Source organism: Haliotis rufescens, unplaced genomic scaffold (genome assembly GCF_023055435.1).
Source record: "Haliotis rufescens isolate VD_foot unplaced genomic scaffold, xgHalRufe1.0.p SCAF_6, whole genome shotgun sequence".
In the NCBI taxonomy this organism is placed as follows: Eukaryota; Metazoa; Mollusca; class Gastropoda; order Lepetellida; family Haliotidae; genus Haliotis; species Haliotis rufescens.
Genome location: NW_025964334.1, coordinates 13,367,945 through 13,391,550, shown reverse-complemented (window position 1 = coordinate 13,391,550; position 23,606 = coordinate 13,367,945). Strand labels below are relative to the sequence as shown.

The 23,606-nt window shown below is 42.6% G+C and overlaps 1 protein-coding gene across 1 annotated transcript in view; it reads right to left on the bottom strand.

Moving 5' to 3' along the window:
* LOC124135470 (tRNA (guanine-N(7)-)-methyltransferase non-catalytic subunit wdr4-like) overlaps positions 1 to 23,606 on the bottom strand; it is a 160,568-nt gene that overhangs the window by 111,620 nt on the left and 25,342 nt on the right. The window contains exon 4 of the mRNA XM_048386021.1: positions 9,200 to 9,334. Within this exon, the coding sequence (XP_048241978.1) occupies positions 9,200 to 9,334 (135 nt within the window). The remainder of the gene's footprint in view (positions 1 to 9,199; positions 9,335 to 23,606) is intronic.

Here is a 23,606-nt window from a genome sequence, read left to right as displayed (position 1 = left end):
GTGGTTGAGAGAATGAGCTCCACTCAACATCACAGGGAGAGCCAGGTCAGAATCACTGCTGCATGCTCTTCCCCTTCACCCATCCAAGTACTGGCCAGTATTAATACTCCACAAACAGTGGACACCTCAATAAAATAACCACCTATACAAGTACTGGCCAGTATTAACACTCCACAAACAGTGTACACCTCAATAAAATAACCACCTCTACAAGTACTGGCCAGTATTAATACTCCACAAACAGTGTACACCTCAATAAAATAACCACCTATACAAGTACTGGTCAGTATTAACACTCCACAAACAGTGTACACCTCAATAAAATAACCACCTATACAAGTACTGGTCAGTATTAATACTCAGCAACCAGTGTACAAACCAATAAAATAACCATCCAAGTACTGGCCAGTAAAAATACTCCACACAAAAAAAAGTGTACACCCCAATAAAATAACCACCCATCCAAGTACTGGCCAGTATTAATACTCAGCAACCAGTGTACACCCCAATAAAATAACCACCCATACAAGTACTGGCCAGTATTAATACTCAGCAACCAGTGAACACCCCAATAAAATAACCACCCATACAAGTACTGGCCAGTATTAATACTCAGCAACCAGTGTACACCCCAATAAAATAACCACCCATCCAAGTACTGGCCAGTATTAATACTCAGCCACCAGTGTACCAAATGACCCCCCAAAATAACCACCCATCCAAGTACTGGCCAGTATTAATACTCAGCAACCAGTGTACACATAAAAAAAATAACCACTCATCCAAGTACTGGCCAGTATTAATACTCAGCAACCAGTGTACACCTCAATAAAATAACCACCCTTCAAAGTACTTGCCAGTATTAATACTCAGCAACCAGTGTACCAAATGACCCCCCAAATTAACCACCCATCCAAGTACTTGCCAGTATTAATACTCAGCAACCAGTGTACCATATGACCCCCCAAAATAACCACCCATCCAAGTACTGGCCAGTATTAATACTCAGCAACCAGTGTACCATATGACCCCCCAAAATATCCACCCATCCAAGTACTGGCCAGTATTAATACTCAGCAACCAGTGTACCATATGACCCCCCAAAATAACCATCCCATTCATTGGTGACATGCATGGTTTGCACAAATAAATTTCAACCAGAATTATTCGAACCAGGTGCAAAATAATATTAAATAATCATTTGACAGTTATCTGGCTGCTGTGTCACCATGTGAATCAACCTTTCCAGTATGTATTTCAATAAACTGTATGACATGACCTAAATAAAGTGCATCAATTTCAGTTCCACCCTGACCGACGAATTATTCCAGCACTCACACAATACACTCACAAGCGGTAAGAGATTCATATTTCATGGTTTACAGCCAAAACCAATAACTATAGAAAACAATAATGCATGTTTTTTCCCATTAATATAACTCATAACTGTTATGAATTTCAACTGTCAGTTGTCATTACTGACACGCACATCAGACAAATTGTGCTGCAGCATAGCAGAGGAGCGGACAATGAGCGTCTGCCAGGCTGCATCAAACACACTGTATTCCGCATCCAGTCTTACACTGTTGGATTTGTTTATCGCATTCATGGACAAATGGAAGTCGGTGTGAACTTGAGCCAAGCCATCTACAGGTGTAAATGTTGGCTGGTCGACACCTGTGTGGGAGTGAGCTGTTGCGGGGAGACAGTGTGTCACAGTTGGTGTACTGTGTGAGTACTATGTGAGTACTGGCTAAGTACTGTGCAGAGTTGAGTAATGTGTGAGATTTAGTACTGTGCGGGAGCATAGTATTGTGTGAGAGCTGAGTACTGTGTGTGAGAGCTGAGTACTGTGTGTCAGAGTTGAGTACTGTGAGAGTCACTGTGTAAGAGTTGGGTTCTGTGTGAGAGTTGAGTACTGTGTGTGAGAGTTGAGTACTGTGTGTGAGAGCTGAGTACTGTGTGTGAGAGTTGAGTACTGTGTGTGAGAGTTGAGTACTGTATGTGAGAGTTGAGTACTGTATGAGAGTTGAGTACTGTGTGAGAGTTGAGTACTGTATGAGAGTTGAGTACTGTATGAGAGTTGAGTTCTGTGTGAGAGTTGAGTTCTGTGTGAGAGTTGAGTACTGTATGAGAGTTGAGTACTGTATGAGAGTTGAGTTCTGTGTGAGAGTTGAGTACTGTATGAGAGTTGAGTACTGTATGAGAGTTGAGTACTGTATGAGAGTTGAGTACTGTGTGAGAGTTGAGTACTGTATGAGAGTTGAGTACTGTGTGAGAGTTGAGTACTGTGTGAGAGTTGAGTACTGTATGAAAGTTGAGTACTGTATGAGAGTTGAGTACTGTATGAGAGTTGAGTACTGTATGAGAGTTGAGTTCTGTGTGAGAGTTGAGTACTGTATGAGAGTTGAGTACTGTATGAGAGTTGAGTACTGTATGAGAGTTGAGTACTGTGTGAGAGTTGAGTACTGTGTGTGAGAGCTGAGTACTGTGTGTGAGAGTTGAGTACTGTGTGTGAGAGTTGAGTACTGTATGAGAGTTGAGTACTGTATGTGAGAGTTGAGTACTGTATGAGAGTTGAGTACTGTATGAGAGTTGAGTACTGTATGAGAGTTGAGTTCTGTGTGAGAGTTGAGTACTGTATGAGAGTTGAGTACTGTATGAGAGTTGAGTACTGTATGAGAGTTGAGTACTGTGTGAGAGTTGAGTACTGTATGAGAGTTGAGTACTGTGTGAGAGTTGAGTACTGTGTGAGAGTTGAGTACTGTATGAAAGTTGAGTACTGTATGAGAGTTGAGTACTGTATGAGAGTTGAGTACTGTATGAGAGTTGAGTTCTGTGTGAGAGTTGAGTACTGTATGAGAGTTGAGTACTGTATGAGAGTTGAGTACTGTATGAGAGTTGAGTACTGTGTGAGAGTTGAGTACTGTATGAGAGTTGAGTACTGTGTGAGAGTTGAGTACTGTGTGAGAGTTGAGTACTGTATGAGAGTTGAGTACTGTATGAGAGTTGAGTACTGTGTGAGAGTTGAGTACTGTATGAGAGTTGGTCATTCATTAAGAGGTAAGGTGAGGTGAAATGGGGTTTAACGTCGCGTCCAAGATTATTGCACTTATATAGCGACGTGCATGTACGTGTATGTGTTTGTGTGGCTGCTTGTACTGCCGTTTTATAGTGCTAGCACACTGAGATACCATGCCGCAGTTAACATGAATACCCCACTCAGACACAGTATACTGACTCCGAGCTGACCAGTCCTTGTTTTAGCCCCTTAATGCCGAGTGCCAGACAGGGTATCAACAGGTACCATCTTTTAACGTCTTTTGGTATGATGCGGCTGGGGATCAAACCCCGGACCTTCCGCTCTCCGGGCGGACACTCTACCATTAGACCACGGAGGTGGTCGCATTCATTGAGAGAGTGACTGAGGATCTGTACCACTGCTCTGAGTGTGTGAGGAGTGGCACTATGGCGCCAGAGTGTAAGGAACCACTGACCAACTACACTCCACACCTTAACAACGACCAGTTAACTAACCACCCATACACTCACACTTTATGCTTGTGAAAAGTATGGCATAAGAATAAAACCCAGCTAAACCCTACATCTTCCAAAACCAAACATCACGCCGATCAGAAATAATCATCTAAAAATACTTCCTCTCGTCACAGGCACTAACATTACCAGGAATAAACATTGCTTTTACAAATTCGGTTTCTGACTCGTTGGCAATAATCATATACAATCTTTGGATACAGTCACTTCATATTTGGCATCACCATGACAACACCATGTACACCCTGATACTGTACAAATGACCATACGTCGGTCAAAACACTGCAACGCAATCTTCGCCAACATTTTCTCTGCTCGTCAATCGCCACATATTTCCATATCAATTTTCATGGAGCATCGTGAGAACGAAGAATAACGTCAGCCCAACAGGAAATAGAGCGCCCACCACTCACTCAGAGATCTGAGCCGTAACAGCACCGCGCCAAACGACAATGGACGCAACAATGCAACAATATGAAATCTCTCCCTCTGAAAACTTCCGTAGGTCTTATTACACTAGCTCCTGCACATAGTCGACAGCTCAGGATTAATGCATGCATAATGCTGTTAAAAATAGCGCATTTCAGCAACCCATGGAAATGGTCTTGTTTCAATTAAACTATCAGGATGTGCTTTAGAACTGCCTGCGAATAATAAGAGAAAGCCCGCAATTTAATTAATCCGCCTAAAAAAATTGCCAAAAGATTTAATGTATCCATCAAATGGCTGCTTGGAAAGTAGTTTTGGTTGATGGGAAAGGCGGGTCACAGGAATAAGAATGGTCAATTTCAGAAATGTATATTTTGTTGGGGGTCTAAGGAAATGAGTTATACAAGAGCTGCTTTTTCACAATAGTGAGGAATACATTTTGATGAAGCGGAACTTTTTATTTGCAAAGCATAATCTCTGTTTCTCTGGTACTGTTTGTAAGATGTGTTTCCTGAGAAACATTTTTCACATCACCGAACAAAAACATTCAAATAGCAATTTCATAGTGAACTTTAGATGTTAAAAATATTTTTCGGAATTGGTTAATTATATTTTTGAAAACAGAAAAATGGACTTAAGTAATAATAATTCATGTTATTTAAGAGAAGACTGATTTGGAAAACATTGGGTTCTTTATATACTAGAGAAATGATCAAAGCCTGATACGAGGTTTCATTGTGTGTCAGGCCAACTAAATCTCTTAACTTTCATATCCACAAAAACACTTGTCAACGTCACTCGGACAATTCCTGGCTACCATTTCGGAGGCAGCAGTAAATTACCCAGCATTCCTCATAGCTTGACCTTCGAAAACAAAACATTGCTAAACCCTTCAGAATTGATACGACCACGTCAAAACTAATCCTGTTGCTCAACAATCATGGCAATATCGTCAATAACTCGTCTATAACAATGGCCACGTAAGTGACGCCGCTACATCAAACACGGCTCAGTATACAGCTTCCTTGTCCTTTAATGCCAATATGGAATCAAGAGCAGTATACACTCGCCACTCAATCCCACGGCTGGGGACCTTTTATCACTGAACTCAGTTACCTGTAAAGCTTTCAGGGCTGTGGAGTTTAACCCTATGGATTCACGCAAGAGCGAAATTCGAGCCTCCAAAGTCTCACAGCCATGTGAGAAATGACAGGCGGGTCTGAGTCGATGTACATTTCTCCCAGGAATAATTGAGTATTTATGGACACAAATATTGGAAATGGACTTGGGATATACTTTGATATCAAACCAAATCTTTTTTCTTGCTTCCAGAGAGGAACAGGACTTGCAGTGTGTGGGGTTCATGCTGCTGAAAGAGTGAATGTATGGCATGAAGTATCCACCAGAATTACACAGGCATAAAACTGCTTGAGTCTTGTCATCTAATTCCGGTGCTGTAAATACAGCCAGTTGTGGAGAAATAATCTATTTTCTGTAGACACCTGTGTAAGGGAGACCATTTTATCTATTGACACCTGTGCAAGAGCAATGAAGTCAGGCCATTTTATCTGTAGACACCTGTGCAAAAGAGACATTTTAACTAGACACATGTAAAATAAGAATAAAAAGATTAGATTCCTGAGAGAATTCAGTGCTTTTACAAACAATAAAACCTGCCATTTTATCTATAGACACCAATGCAAGAAACACCAGATACTATGCAAACCTTGTATTTTATCTGTAGTTTCTACAACAATCTTACTCTTACCATCTCTCTGTGCTAGATTTTCTTGAAGAATTTTTCTTTTTCCTTCAATCTTACTCTTACCATCTCTCTGTGCTAGATTGTCTTGAAGAATTTTTCTTATTCCTTCAATCTTACTCTTACCATCTCTCTATTCTAGATTGCTTAAGGCATCTTTCTTATTCCTTCAGTCTTACTCTTACCAGCTTGTTTAAAGCATCTTCCATATTCCTTCAATCTTACTCTTACCATCTCTCTATCCTAGATTGCTTAAGCATCTTTCTTATTCCTTCAGTCATACTCTTACCACTGTCTAGTAGGATCCTGTCTAGTAGGACCCGGTCTAGAAGGACCCTGTCTAATAGCATCCAGTCACACTGTCTGAAAGTAATGTGTCTAGTAGGACCTTGTCTTGTACCATTCTGTCTAGTAGCACCCTGTCTAGTAGGATCCTGTCTAGTAGGCTCGTGTCCAGTAGGATCCGGTCTAGTAGGACCATGTCTAGTCTAGTAGGATTCTGTCTAGTAGGACCATGTCTAGTAGGACCCTGTCTAGTAGCATTCTGTCTTGTAGGACCCTGTTTAGTTGGACACTGTCTGGTAGGATCCTGTCTTGTAGGACGCTGTCTAGTAGCATCCTGTCAAACTGCCTAAAAGCACTCTGTCTAGTAGGACCCTGTCTAGTAGCATTCTGTCTTGTAGGACCCTGTTTAGTTGGACACTGTCTGGTAGGACACTGTCTGGTAGGATCCTGTCTAGTAGGATCCTGTCTAGTAGGACCCTGTCTAGTAGGATCCTGTCTAGTAGGATCCTGTCTAGTAAGACCATGTCTAGTAGGATCCTGTCTAGTAGGATTCTGTCTAGTAGGACCATGTCTAGTAGGATCCTGTCTAGTAGGATCCTGTCTAGTAGGACCCTGTCTACTAGCATCCTGTCACACTGTCTAAAAGCACTCTGTCTAGAAGCAGACTGTCACACTGTCTCGAAGCACTCTGTCTAGTAGGACCCTATCTGATAGGACCGTCTCTACTGGGATTAACCGTGTTGATCACGTCCTCGTCCAGCGCAGGCAGCAGCAGCAGCAACTTCATCACACGTCTATACAAAGTGAGTCACAACGACAACAATAAAACTCATCATAAAAGCAGACGAGAAATAACGACACTATAAAAGACTTGGTAACACCTGTGTGGTGCATTGTCTCAAAAGTTATCTTCATTGATTTGTTGGTAATTTCCCCTACCCTCCCCACCACATCCCGCCACCATGCAATCAGGAAAGCTGTGCAGTGGCAACACAAACAAAACATACACAACTTGTAATTTCCCTCCAAATTAGAAAATCATGACTGTAAGCCTTTCGATCTCCACCTTTAAAGATGGGAGGGTGAGTTTTTAAAACTCAATGTGAATCTCTCCTGATCAATTGATTATAAAGGGCCTTCCTATCAGATGTCAGCAGTGGGGAACTTAAATTACTTCATGTCGCTCACAAGGTTTAACATCGCTCCACAATAGATGCTTTGCATTTTTACAGGAAAGCATTCAATCACAAAAGTTGTTTACCAATTTGGACCCATTTGACAACCAGGCTATAAGAAGTCAAGTGAAACGGCTCCAGATTGATTACATTTTAAAGCACTGTTTAATTTCTATCAAATGAAGTTCCCAAAACTCATTTCATTGGGTATACTTAGATTGTCCATAGACAGTTCTAATTGATCTAAAATATCATGTGTTGCTATTTCTTTACTGAGCCCCAGGGACATGATGATCCGGTCATCTGAAGTGCTGCATGTCGCTGTGCAGAGTTCCTAAGGCCAGAGACATATGATCCTAGGTTCGAGTCCCAGGTTCGTTCTGATTGTTTCTAGGTTTGTTAGGACCGTTCTGTCTTGTTGGTTTGCCAAAGTGGTAAACATCTCAGACCTGCATCTGGTTTTCCTGGCACTTGATTATTTACAGACTGTCACGGTGTAACTTAAGAATTGCCGTCTGTGGCGTAAACAAACATACGCTCACTTTTGGCCATAGTGTGCTATTTGTAATATTGCTGACTTCAGTGTAAAAGCTGTTTATTCACTTGCACATGTATGTCAACAAAGTGCAGTTTGGGTATCAAGAATGAACAGTATTTCAGTTATACCACAGCGTGTCAGCCTAATGTGGGAAGAAAGCCCGAAGTGATGCAGGTCTCAGATGTTTACCAATTTGGTGAAATCCATGAGGCATGGGTATGGTGCTGACAAACAAACCAGGATTCGAACCCAAAATAATACATTTGGGGCATGCCCAAGGGACACAACTCTGCACAACAAATTGCAGCAACTTAGATGAGTGAGTGAGTGAGTGAGTTGGGTTTAACACCGCTTTAACAGTGTTCCAGTCATATCATGGCGTGTCAGATTAATGTGGGAGGAAAGCCCGAAGTGATGCAGGTCTCAGACGTTTACCACTTCGGTGAAACCCACGAGCACGGATATGGTGCTGACAAACCTTGAAACATAATCGGGGCGAACCAGGATTCGAACCCACAATCATAGGTTACTGGCGTGCCTAAGGGACGCAACTCTGCACAGCGAAAACGCGGCACCTTAGACGACTGGGCCACCTGTGCCCCCGCAACTTAGACGAGGGGGCCACCCTTGGCCCGTTGTTATTTAAAAAACACAAAGTAATTACACTTCACAGAATTACCATCAAAACAAAATACAAAAAACACAAACCCATAACTAATAATTCATAATCAAAAATCTATCCTCCCCTTCATCCTTCAAACTTCAAATCAATTTGTTTCAACATGATTAAAATAAAATCTCACTTCATATTCTGCCAAAAAATCTGGCAATCCTATTAAAGCCATTAACACCAAGAGACAGTACAATTATCAGTATAAATAGGGGAGAAAACTAATTCCAACGGCACTTTTTATCCGTGTTAAAGTGAAAGTACTTGGAGTCCTCATGTAACCCAGTCTGCCCAACACCTGGACAGCTCTCCACACACTTCAACCAGGGAGCTTTTCATTTCGTACACATTCTAATTACTGGCGGGGACCAGAACAAGGTTCTGGTCGCGTTCTGCCTCGTCAGCTCAGAGCAGCCCTGAGCTGTGTAATTCTAGCATTGGATCAGCTGACGAACCCATCCCCACTTCACATGCTCCACAAAATATTCCTCTGCACATAGTTGGCCTACCATCTGGTGGGATCTCATTGATCTCTTCTTGGGTGGGGGAGATCTTAAGGGGGAGGGAGATCTCAGTCTTGGAAGCTTAAGCTAACAAAAGCTTCCAGCTTGCAAATTTTTCTTCAGTTTACTCGAATCATGCATGCATTCTCGGAACTGCCTGCGGAAAACACGCGCATGAACTGCGGCGCTTGTTTGACGCAAGTCTGCATCTGGTCATGTGATTTCACTGCCGTCTTGGTTGTAGAATTCCTCTGTAAACACAAACATATCTTGCTGGCTTACCTTGTGCTGACCAGTGTCCACTCCTGTCCAGTCTTGTACAGATGGAGCTGTTTCTGGTTGTCGCAGACGCCAAAGTACTGTCCACTCGGGGAAAAGGCCGAAGCCAGGATACGATTTCCCCCATTCTCAGTCAGTCTGGAACAGACGGAATAAACTGGAGAAAACAGCCGAGGAATCCATCAATAAAATTGACTGCCAAAACGTGGCTTCCAGAACATCATCAGGCCCTTACAATGTCGAGCAAAGTCAATATCCACCACAAAATATTGACAAGCTTTCGCTCCAGTTTCCACCATGGGATTATACAATTATATAGATTTATTTGTCAAACAGGAATTAATTTGGTTCATTTCTGCCAAAATCTATACCAGCTTCACTGATAAGGAGATATCACACCAGCGAGGATTACAGCTGCCTGTGACACTAATAAAATGATTTAAACATACAGGGACAACACTGTACGTCTCCTGACATACAGAGGACGTACTTAAAGAGATGGATTAAAGTCTGCATCGCTCCTCCACCTTGCATCATTAATAAAAATACATTCTGACACTTGAGACGGTGGCACAGACTCACCTAAACACTTGTCTCATCTATCTTATGTAGAAATACCAAAAACGTTCGTTTCCCACTTGGGGAAAATGGGAGATTTGGATGTGAGTAACCTCAAAAGTCTCTTCTCTGCAAATACCAAGTTCTTGAATATGCACATCACTGGCGTGTTGAAATTGTTACCTTGAATCTTTGTTTTTTTATCAAAAAAAGTGATCTGTTGGGTTTTGATACGCAATGAAATGGGTTTTACAAAAATATCTCAATATTGGAATGACTTACAAGGGCCGTATTCCCCTCACAGCATCACTTGCACTAAAAGGCTGACGCAAACAAACAGCTCCACAAAAACTCTTGACGAAACTGCCTTGGGAGTTCTGAGTTAATGTTTGTCCCTTGTTTCAAAAAGCTTCCAGGGCAGAACAGGTCTACTGTATAACATACTTGTCTCCCCATGGGGAGTCCGGGGCAGGTCTACTGTATAACAAACTTGTCTCCCAACGGGGAGTCCGAGGCAGGTCTACTGTATAACAAACTTGTCTCCCTACGGGGAGTCCGGGGCAGGTCTACTGTATCACATACTTGTCTCCCCATGGGGAGTCCGGGGCAGGTCTACTGTATAACAAACTTGTCTCCCGATGGGAAGTCAGAGACAGGTCTACAGTATCACAGACTTGTCTCCCCATGGGGAGTCCGGGGCAGGAGAGGTCTACTGTATCACATACTTGTCTCCCCATGGGGAGTCCGGGACAGGACAGGTCTACAGTATCCCATACTTGTCTCCCCATGGGGAGTCCGGGACAGGACAGGTCTACAGTATCACATACTTGTCTCCCCATGGGGAGTCCGGGACAGGACAGGTCTACAGTATCACATACTTGTCTCCCCATGGGGAGTCTGGGACAGGACAGGTCTACAGTATCACATACTTGTCTCCCCATGGGGAGTCTGGGACAGGACAGGTCTACAGTATCACATACTTGTCTCCCCATGAAGAGTCCCGGACAGGACAGGTCTACTGTATACACCAGAACTCATCCTTTTGGGACACCAGAGTTCATCCTTATGGGACACGAGAACTAATCCTTATGGGACACCAGAACTCATCCTTATGGGACACCAGAGCTCATCCTTATGGGACACCAGAACTCATCCTTATGGGACACCAGAGTTCATCCTTATGGGACACCAGAGCTCATCCTTATGGGACACCAGAACTCATCCTTATAGGACACCAGAAATCATCCTTATTGGACACCAGAGTTCATCCTTATGGGACACCAGAGTTCATCCTTATGGGACACCAGAACTAATCCTTATTGGACACCAGAACTCATCCTTATGGGACACCAGAGCTCATCCTTATAGGACACCAGAGCTCATCCTTATGGGACACCAGAACTCATCCTTATGGGGAACACCAGAGCTCATCCTTATGGGACACCATAGTTCATCCTTATGGGACACCAGAGTTCATCCTTATGGGACACCAGAACTCATCCTTAGGGGACAACAGAACTCTTCCTTATTGGACACCATAGCTCATCCTTATGGGACACCAGAGTTCATCCTTATGGGACAACAGAACTCATCCTTATTGGACACCAGAGTTCATCCTTATGGGACACCAGAACTCATCCTTATGGGACACCAGAGCTCATCCTTAAGGACACCAGAGCTCATCCTTATGGGACAACAGAACTCATCCTTATGACACCAGAACTCATCCTTATGGGACACCAGAGTTCATCCTTATGGGACAACAGAACTCATCCTTAGGGGACAACAGAACTCATCCTTAGGGGACAACAGAACTCATCCTTAGGGAACACCAGAGCTTATCCTTATGGGACACCGGAGTTCATCCTTATGGGACAACAGAACTCATCCTTATGACACCAGAACTCATCCTTATGGGACACCATAGCTCAACCTTATGGGACACCATAGCTCAACCTTATGGGACACCATAGCTCAACCTTATGGCACACCAAAAATCAGGTCACGCAGTGTGACTGAGTAATGAACAAGCAACTACGCTACCATGCAAACAACAATTCAGAACATGAGTTTCAAGTTTGAAAAGAATACCACAATTTTTGTTAAAAACATATCAAGAAGTTTATCAACTACGCCAATGTGCAAACGAGGCTGAACTTGAACTGTATGTTTGAAAAGCATATCACAACCAAAGAAGAAATAGGCAAGTTTATCAGTAAGTCGTGTGACCTATCATGCTATGGATATTAATCAACAATTTAAGTGCAAGCAACGATGATATAATGAGAAACAGCGGCATATTGACTCTATGTCCAGAGATATGCAGCACAGGGTACAGGCGAGGCAGCGAGCAGTCCACACATCACAGCTTCATAACCGCCACGTGTTGACATATTTATCTTATTGATGATGTTTGTATTTGCAACCACTACCCTGGTACTCAATGCGCTGTCCCATCACGGTCACAATAACAACCAAGCACAGAGACTTTTATACAAGCATGTGTGTCATACTTCGTCCTCGCTTGGGAAATACAGGAGTTCTTACACGAGTTTCGTAAAATCTCCCTATAGGGAGTCCTGGACAGGACAGGTCTACAGTATCACATACTTGTCTCCCTATAGGGAGTCCGGGACAGGACAGGTCTACAGTATCACATACTTGTCTCCCCATGGGGAGTCCGGGACAGGACAGGTCTACAGTATCACATACTTGTCCACCATTTGGACACCAGAAGTCATTCTTATGGGACACCAGAACTCATCCTTATGGGACACCAGAACTCATCCTTATGGGGAACACCAGAGCTCATCCTTATGGGACACCAGAGCTCATCCTTATGGGACACCAGAACTCATCCTTATGGGACATCAGAGCTCATCCTTATGGGACATCAGAGCTCATCCTTATGGGACACCAGAACTCATCCTTATGGGACACCAGAGCTCATCCTTATGGGACACCAGAGCTCATCCTTATGGGACACCAGAACTCATCCTTATGGGACACCAGAGCTCATCCTTATGGGACACCAGAGCTCATCCTTATAACACCAGAACTCATCCTTATGGGACACCAGAGCTCATCCTTATGGGACACCAGAACTCATCCTTATGGGACAACAGAAGTCATCCTTATGGGACAACAGAACTCATCCTTATAACACCAGAACTCATCCTTATGGGACACCAGAACTCATCCTTATGGGGAACACCAGAGCTCATCCTTATGGGACACCAGAGCTCATCCTTATGGGACACCAGAACTCATCCTTATGGGACATCAGAGCTCATCCTTATGGGACATCAGAGCTCATCCTTATTGGACACCAGAACTCATCCTTATGGGACATCAGAGCTCATCCTTATGGGACACCAGAGCTCATCCTTATGGGACAACAGAACTCATCCTTATGGGACACCAGAACTCATCCTTATGGGACACCAGAGCTCATCCTTATTGGACACCAGAACTCATCCTTATGGGACACCAGAACTCATCCTTATGGGACACCATAAAATCAGTTGTGAGACACATGCGAGTGTAATAATTTCTTTATTACCCATTATTTCTTAATCCCCTTTGGAATAAATACACTAATCACAACTGCCTCCTTAGAAAACCACAAATGTCGATTGACATACATAATCCTCAGCAATGATGTGTTTCTGGTGTAACGTCATTCCAACCTTCCATCACAATAAAATTTCAATGATGTCAACAATGCTATCTGGATGATGTAAAGAATGCTCTGGTAATCATGAAATATTTGCCCTACTGCACATACAATTTTTATGAACTCGGTTATTTTTAACCCTATGAGTAATAAAAGATTTTATTAAAGAAATACTTGACTGCTTCCACCATTCCTACAATACCGAAAAGAGGATGAAATATATTTTGATAAACACTAAATTTTTAGTCCACACAATGCAAACTCCACATGTCTTTTCCACATAACAAACTGTGAAAACAAAAGATTAAAGTGCAAGAATAAGATGGGTTGATCGCTGCTTTTAACAGTATTCCAGTTATATCGCGGCGTGTCAGCTGAATGTGGGAGGAAAGCCCAAAGTGATGCTGGTCTCAGATGTTTACCATTTCAGTGAAACCCACAAGCACAGGTATGGTGCTGACAAACCTAGAAACATAATCAGGGCCAAATGGGATTCAAAATCATGATCATAGGTTTCCTGAGTGTCCAAGGAATGCTTCTCTGAACGGTGAATTGCGGTGCCTTTGTCCACTGGGCCTCCTGGGCCCCCTAAACTGCAAGAACTGCTGAGCTCATTTTGCTCAGATGGCAAAACCGTTAGAATAATAACCTATATTGCACATATTTCCACACCAATCAGGAGCATGCTCAAAGCACTATTATTACGTCACTGGATCAGTGTGTGCTCAAGAATCATTCTCGGCTCCCTGGGGAGTATACAACCCAAGCTGCCTGTTAGGCACCAGAACAGTAGCTGTAAGGGAGGTGTTGGGTATCAAGGTAAAGTGTTTCACAGGGTTTTACAGGGTGTCACTGGGTTCACAGTATTCACTGTTACCCATGTTCACTCTCAGAGACAAATTGCATTGCAAACGTCCATTTATGAGGCAGACTGTTATCTTAAAATACTGTTTTCCCTACCTTCCTCAGCATGATACCAAACTACCTGCCTTGACTATACATTGGGTTAACCATCAGATTGAGAGATAATTATAAATTACAGGTATCTGTTTCACAGATTTTTACCTGAACAAATAATCCATTTATCCCGACCAAATGTTCCCTTTTCAAACCTGTTAGTGTTAGATCAAGGCTTAGTTTCAGTAACTCACTTGGTGATTGCAGGGAAAAAACTTGATACAAATTCTTTTCTGAAAACAAGAAATGCCTGTCACAAAAAAACGTCAGGTCTGAGGACCTTCCGAAAATAATTAAACTCTTGGCACTTATGAAAGATTCATATCCCATATAAAAAGGAAAAAAAAAATACTTGTGTCTCATTACGTTTCTTTAAAAAAAAAAACACATGTGAAGAACCAAGTTCGAATTGATCTTCATCAACCCATGCTTGTTATAACTGAGTGAGTGAGTGAATATGGTTTAACACAGCTTTTAGCAATATTCCAGCAATATCACGGCGGGGAACACCAGAAATGGGCTTCACACATTGTACCCATGTCGGGATTCGAACCCGGGTCTTCGGCATGACGAGCGAACGCTTTAACCACTAGGCTACCCGACCGCCCCGCTTGTTATAAGAGGTGACTTACAGGATCGGTGGTCAGGCTCGCTGACTGGGTTGATGCATGTCATCATATCTTAATTGTGCAGATCAATGCTCATGATGTCAATCACCGGATTGACTGGTCCAGACTTGATTACTTTCAGACTACCGTCATATTGCTGGCATATTGCGGAACACGGCTTTAAATAACAAACAAACAAACAAATAACAATTCAAAAGGGTAGGTAAGTTAGATTATTATTTATTGTTTATTTTGATCGCCCAACCATTCAAACCTAAATTGTATTTAAAGAAAACATTGATACAAAGAGTAGAAAGGCATGTTAATATCTTAGGAATGCAATATACGTAGCACATGGTCCTGTGCACTTGTCACAAATCAGGTGAAGTTTGGCAACGTCCGTCACGGAGAGTCCTTGAATGGGTGAAAGTTTCGGCAGCTTGGCTCCTGAGAGTTTCTAGGGCTTCGGTCCTGCCCCACGCTGTAGCACATGTAAAGCATGTGGCGTCTCCTTTGCCCAAGTGACTTTGTTCAATTAATGGTCCTTTGTTCACCCAGCAGTGAATGGGTACCCAGTAGGATGAGACAGGCAGCATGGGTTGAATACTCCCCAGGGAGCTGAGAATGATTCTTGAGTGCCCATCGATCCAGTGACTGGGGTAATAATAGCACTTTGAGCATGCCCCTGAGTGGTGTGGAAATATGCGAAATATAAATAGCCTATTATTATTATTATTATTACATAATGAAAATAACTCGAAAAAATGTGTTACTGGAAGTGAATTTAGCGAGCAAAGATTTTATACAACTTTACGATTGGCCAAATTTAAAGGTTGATGAGAAACACAATCTCTTCGTACGTTGCTAAACCTGTCTCACCCAGATGTCACAGCATAATCCAGCTATAGCCATTACCTATACTGTCACTCCAGACACATCAATCCCAATGATTAATTTACTTATCTAAAATCTTTAAAATCAAAGCTAAAACATCACAATGTCCTGAAGAATGGGCCCGTGCTATAGATTTACCATCCCATTGCCACAGATGGTGGGATAAAATATGATTTATTTACATTTCCCTAAAAAAACTGGCTTATAATTAATAAATGGGAAAACAAACACCTGCCGCAGTCCAACGAAAATATCTCTTGTAAGTTTTCCAAACCTTAATGTTTTAGAAAGCGAATTAGACGTTATAAGCACCTGTTGTCAACGAGCTTATGTTGAACAGGTGCTTGGCGTACAAGCTTGGATAAACCGCCCCCTGTTGTGTGTTAAAACACTGGGCAGGTGAGATGTTTGTCTTTCAAGCTTACCTGTATGATATCACCTGGAAAAACATCCAGGTAGCTTGATTAGCACGTGCCATGTAAAAAATATGAAATAGGAATTTAGGTTTTCAGTTTTGCTTTGGAAATCATTCCATATGGAAAATAAATAAAGCTTTGCAGAATAATTGGGTTGATAGGCTCAGAAATTGTTTGCATTGTAAATGTCATGTAAGATCAGGATTTCAGCTTATTACAGAACGTGAGACGGGAATGATCATTCCGATAGAGTATATTTCTATTTGTCCAGTTTTGAGAAAAATATTTAATATGCCACTTGTAAAGCTGAAGACTCACAGAGGAATATGCTCAGTGTGCATTGAAATAGCAGTCTCAGCTCCATGGCGAATACAGAGAAGATACATGTCATTTTTTTAGAATTTTAGAATGAATGAAATGGGGTTTAACGTCGCATTCAGAATTATTGCACTTATATAGCGATGTGCATGCACATATGTGTGTGTGTCTGTCTGTCTGTCCGTCTGTCCGTCTGCTTGTACTACTCCGGACTATGGCGATTTTTTTCTCAAGCCCACTGATATACCATGCTGCAGTTGAACATGAATACAGCCCCAGCCCCAGCCCCAGCCCCAGCCCAGCCCAGCCCAGCCCCAGGCACATCCTCAGCCCAGCCCCAGACCTGACCACCCCAACCCCACCCCACCCCACCCCACCCAGCCACAGCCCCAGCCCCAGCCCAGCCCAGCCCAGCCCAGCCCAGCCCAGCCCCAGGCACATCCTCAGCCCAGCCCAGCCCCAGGCACATCCTCAGCCCAGCCCAGCCCAGCCCCAGGCATGTCCTCAGCCCAGCCCAGCTCAGCCCCAGGCACATCCTCAGCCCAGACCCAGACCTGACCACCCCAACCCACCCCACCCAGGCCCAGCCCCAGCCAAGCCCAAGCCCAAGCCCAAGCCCAAGCCCAAGCCCAAGCCCAAGCCCAAGCCCAAGCCCAAGCCCCAGCCCCAGCCCCAGCCCCAGCCCCAGCCCTGCCCCAGCCCAAGCAAAAATGGAGCCAAGAACAAATCTTAATTTCCTAGACTGAGACAATCTAGACTTGCTAAACCATTCTAGTCTTGAGTTGGACTCTTTAGATTTATTCTCTAGGGTCTAGGAGACCAACTACCCCACCCTTCCTTTTCAGGAACAAATTACTTGTCATCTCATCATTTTGTTTTTGTTTATTTTGCAACTTGAATTTGGTTTCAGAGGCCGATATCAAACCAAAGTCTAATGCAAATGTCAATAAATATCCCAATTCACATTTGTATAGTTACAATTACAGTAACAGGTATGTAGTGATGACTTGTATTTCACTAATAACAGGACCAATATAGAGGAAAACAAGAAGAGCCTTAATCTGACATTAATTCACAGAACGCAATTTTAAAACACTATGTTAAAATTGCTCGGAATCTAAGAACATTAATAAGAATATTATTATTTTTTCCAAATTTCCCAGAAAACATTACCCATTTTCATGGATAACAACTTCTTTAGGGCACTTAGTTTGAAGTACTGGATAAATCCTTATACAAAGTCTTTTCAAAATCCAGGGTCAACCCTGGCACACCAAGAAAGGGCTTGACACTTCCTACCCATGAGGACTCAAACCCGCTTCTTTTTAGTCAGTGCTTGAACCACTAGGCCCTGATGATGATGACGACGACGATGACGACGACGACGATGATCATCATGATGATGGTGATGATGGTGATGATAGTGATAATGATGAAGTCTTCATAACTGTGGCATTCACATTTTCCCCCTCCTCCAATGTCCAGCACTGTTCTATTAACAAGTTATAAAGTCCTCAAGTACACTCTCTGGATACACTGTCATGTGTATGTCAGAATTTTGAAATTTACCTCAAACAATATGTCACACAACGACACCATATTTTCTTGTCAGCACGGAAACAAATATCTTAAATGATTTGACTAGTCTTCAATATTTGGAGGTTTAATTGTCCACATATTGATTATATTGAGATGTAAGTTGTTAAAGCATACAATTACACAGCTGTTTGGACACTAAAACAAGCCGCCACATCGCCTAGCCTAAACTTCCAGCTAGGTGGTCTGAGGTAATTGAAGGATCAACCAGCCTGGCAAAAAGAAGACAAACCAATGGATTCGTTTTGAAATTATTTTGTCCCTTGCACTACAGGTTACAATAAGAGTAACTGACAAAGTATTAAGCATCCATAATACCTTAAGGGACCAACGAACTCTATCCGTGGTTTAGTGGATAGAGTGTCTGCCAACTATCACCGTGGTGTAGTGGATAGAGTGTCTGCCCAGAGAGCAGAAGGTTAGGGGTTCGATCCCCAAACGCGTCATACCAAAAGACATTGGCTCGGAGTCGGTATTCTATGTCTGAGTGCTGTGTCCATGTTAAACTGCGGCATGATATCTCAGTGGGCAAGCACAATAAAATCAGTCCAGACAGACAGACAGACAGCGCTACATTAAACATCATTTCAACTTATCCCACCCACCCTACCTTAAGGGACCAACGTTTTGACTTTCAGGGGGAGGGACTCCTATATTTTTTAAAGAAAATAATAATTTGTTAACAATTGTTTTGCTTCAGGGCACTGCTAAAAGATCGTTCTCTGATATGTTACAAAAACAGAACCACCAAGATTAATATAGTAAAACACCAGGATTTTTTATAGGGTAGGTGGGGGTGTCCCATTTTATTTTCTACCACTTACCAATATACAAGAGTATTTCAACAACAAGAAAGGTTTATATTTTGTCTTCATGTGGCTGGTATGATTCCTGTGAGTATATAATCAATTTGCAAGAAAGCTGTAGTAGATGTAACGTGTGGTGGCTTTAGGGTCACTCTACAGAAAGTGTGAAGGGTCAAGTGCCACCTCGAGGTGGACGTGTTGGAATCAATGGTCAAGCTGCAGGCCACATGTGACCAGTCTCTCCTCATCATAAACACTTGTGAACACAGGCTTTACAGATATACACTGATCAATAACAAGGTTTTGTTTGTTTGTTTGTTTGATGTTTAACGCCAGCAATATTTCAGCTATATGACGGCGGTCTGTAAATAATCGAGTCTGGACAATCCAGTGATCCACCCAATCCCGTTAGTCGCCTCTTACAAGCATAGTCATCCTTTTACGTGAAGCATGGGTTGCTGAAGACATATTCTGGATCTTCACGGGTCCTATAACATGGTGGTATATGTAGGCTTACACAGAACATGGGGGATGTATGTCTCCTTGTTTAACACCACACTCAGCAATATTTCACCATGACAGGGGCGGTCGGGTAGCCTAGTGGTTAAAGCGTTCTCTCATCACGCCGAAGACCCGGGTTCTATTCCCGACATTGGTACAATCTGTGAAGCCCATTTCTGGTGTCCCCCGCCGTGATATTGCTGGAATATTTTTTAAAAGCGGCGTAAAACCATACTCACTCACTCACCATGACAAAAGCCTGTAAATAAACCAAAGTCTGGACAAGACAACCCAGTGATTGATATGGTGAGCAATGCTCAATGTCGTAGGGGTACGATGACATACAATCAACTAGGGCTGGGACGGGTAACTCGGGTCCTCGGGTCAGGTGGGTCCTGTGTAGGACCCAGGTACCCACAGGACTACCCGGACCCGTGGTTAGTCACGTGATATATTATTTAAAACTTATCTGGAACTCTATGGTTACACTACAAGTAAAAAATGTTCGCATTTCTTTTTGACTATGCACCTATTCCTTCTAACTTTTCATATCTTTGAATAAAGATATAACTTGAGTCAACTTCAGTGTATGCAAAAATAGATTGTTTAATACATGTATCTAAATACATTTTGCCAGTGCTATGGTAAGAAAATGCCCAATCAGACATTTTGTACCTATCTCTTGAGACCTACAGAGGGTACCCAGGTAGGGTCGGGTAATAGGGGGCTGGATACCCGGGTAGTAAATTCGGACTCATCCCAGCCCTACAATCAACCATGTCACCAAATATAAAGAGACCTGAGTCATTAAGCAGCACCTACCAACCAGCAGAGTCGACCACTTTGAAACCAGTGAGCGTGTTTGGTTTTACGCCGCTTTTAGCAATATTCCAGGAATATTACGGCGGGGGACACCAGAAATGGACTTCACACATTGTATCCATGTGGGGAATCAAACCCGGGTCTTTGGCATGACAAGCGAATGCTTTAACTAGTAGGCTACCTGACCACCCCTATTTGAAACCAGAATCCCCAAGCACTGACCCATTTTAGTTTGTTTGTTTGTTTGTTTGTTGCACTCAGCAATATTCCAGCTATATGACGGCTGTCTGTAAAATAATCGAGTATGGACCAGATAATCCAGTGATTGACATCATGAGCATCGATCCACGCAATTCGGATCGATGACATGTATTAACCAAGTCAGCGAGCCTGACCACCCGATCCCGTTAGTCGCCTTTTACGACAAGCACAGTTGCCTTTTACGGCAAGTATGGGTTGCTGAAGACCTATTCTACCCCGGAATCTTCACGGGTCCTGACCCATTGTAAGGTCAAACGGGTATTTCTATGGCACCAGTTCTTCCATTACTCAATTCACTGGAGCATGGTAGGCCACGAAGTGCAAGGCTAAAACTCCTTGCAGAGTTGAGTCCCTTAGCCTTGCTAGGATAAGCTGATGTTTGAATCACAAATCTTGCCTTGACTTTGATTCCAGGGCTGTAACCACCATACCCATTCTCATGGTTTCATAAAGCAGTAAATGTTGACAAGATGGTTCAAAGGCTTCATAAAATTTAAAGTGCTTTCGGTAAAACAAAAACGAATGATTACTCTTGACGAGGTAAATATGCGAAAAACAAGGACCCGGAGACCCGACACCTGAGGTGGTTTGACTGGACCAAGGCCGCAACATTGACATTGACCTCGCCAAGAGTAATTATTTGTATATTGTTTCCCACCACTTAGTAATATTGCGTGAAGATCCGGGGTAGAATAGTTCTTCAGACCCGTGAAGATCCAGGGTAGAATAGGTCTTCAGACCCGTGAAGATCCGAGGTAGAATAGGTCTTCAGACCCGTGAAGATCCGGGGTAGAATAGGTCTTCAGACCCGTGAAGATCCGGGGTAGAATAGGTCTTCAGACCCATGAAGATCCAGGGTAGACTAGGTCTTCAGATCTGTGAAGATCCAGGGTAGAATAGGTCTTTAGATCCGTGAAGATCCAGGATAGAATAGGTCTTCAGCAACCCATGCTTGCCGTAAAAGGCGACTATGCTTGTCGTAAGAGGCGACTAACTGGATAGTTTGGTCAGACTTGCTGAATTGGTTGAAGAATGTCATCGATCCCAATTGCGTGGATCGACGCTCATGATATCAATCACTGGATTGTCTGGTCCAGACTTGATTATTTAGACCACCGTCATATAGCTGGAATATTGCTGAGAGCAGTGTTAAACAACAAACCAACAAGTAATGTTGCAACATCACAGGGACACAAGAAAAGGGTTTTGTGCCTGAAGGTATTATTCAAACCCAGGCCTTTCTTGCGGCCATCACATGCTTCAACCACGAGGCTACCTCACCGCGCCTTAACAAAACATGTCAAGCATGTCCTCTCCACACCAACATAGTCATCCTGTCATGAAAATTAACTCGTCAAAGATTTGACATTAAAGTACTTGTGACACCCGACGCCTCACAGCAGAAACTCAAAGTGTGCAAATTGTCAGTACCATCTGTTGCACAATGGATCTCAGAAGTGCACCCTTCCCACGTGGCAAACAACCCATCTGATTACATGACTGACGTAATGTGATCTTGTTAACAAAGCCACACATGGCAATACAGGTCCTTGCTGCAACAGATACAGGAAGTGGAAAAAAATAATGTAAAATACATTTCATAGCTGCATAGTTGTCTTCCTCGTGTGCCTCCATGCGGCATCATTAAAAGGCTGAATAAATATACTGCACAGTCCACGGTCCACTGACTTTGTGATAACAGTAAACTGCAACATGCTTTTCATGGGCGGATTCGGGGGGGTCCAGGAGGTCCAGACCCCCTTTTGAAAACCAAATGTAGTTTGTTGTGGGCAGTAAACTTGACTGAGATAGGATTTCAATATTTTGGAAACCTCCCTCTTAAAATGCTGTGTCCGTATTTTTCATACAAAACATAATGCAATGGTATCTCTGTTAATTGGCATACTGCCAAATAAATCAGCACATAATGGGAATTAAAATAATGTCAGATTAGATACAATTTGAGTCATACTGATTTGTCGTTGAAATATTAAAGCATTAATTACACAGATTTTGCCGTTTCTTTCAGATTGAATGAGATATGAATGCCATTTTGAATAGTACCTAAGCTATATCAAGGCATGTCAGCTTAATGAGGGAGGAAAGCCCGAAGTGAGGCGGTCTCAGACGTTTACCACAATGGTGAAGCCCACAAGCACAGGTATGGTGCTGACAAACCTAGAAACATAATCAGGGTGAATCTGGGATTCAAACCATGGTCATAGATTTCTGGCACACCGAAGTGACACAGCTCTGCACAGCTATTGTGCCACTTTAGATAACTGGGCCATCCCTGCGCCAGGTCTTGTGTAAAGTTAGCAACAGTAGCAACATGCGTAGTAGTATCAGCATGTATACTGACAAGTCATTGTTAGTCATTTCTGTTCATTTGTTACATCCTTGTTAGTCACTTCTGTTCATTTATGATATCCTTATTAGTCATTTCTGTTCATTTGTTACATCCTTGTTAGTCACTTCTGTTCATTTGTTACATCCTTGGAAGTCACTTCTGTTCATTGATTACATCCTTGTTAGTCACTTCTGTTCATTTGTTACATCCTTGGAAGTCATTTCTGTTCATTTGTTACATCCTTGTTAGTCACTTCTGTTCATTTATTACATCCTTGTTGGTCACTTCTGTTCATTTGTTACATCCTTGGAAGTCATTTCTGTTCATTTGTTACATCCTTGTTAGTCATTTCTGTTCATTTATTACATCCTTGGAAGTCATTTCTGTTCATTGATTACATCCTTGGAAGTCACTTCTGTTCATTTATAATATCCTTGTTAGTCATTTCTGTTCATTTATAACATCCTTGTTAGTCGCTTCTGTTCATTTGTTACATCCTTGTTAGTCACTTCTGTTCATTTGTTACATCCTTGTTAGTCACTTCTGTTCATTTGTTACATCCTTGGAAGTCATTTCTGTTCATTTGTTACATCCTTGTTAGTCATTTCTGTCCATATATTACATCCTTGTTAGTCATTTCTGTTCAT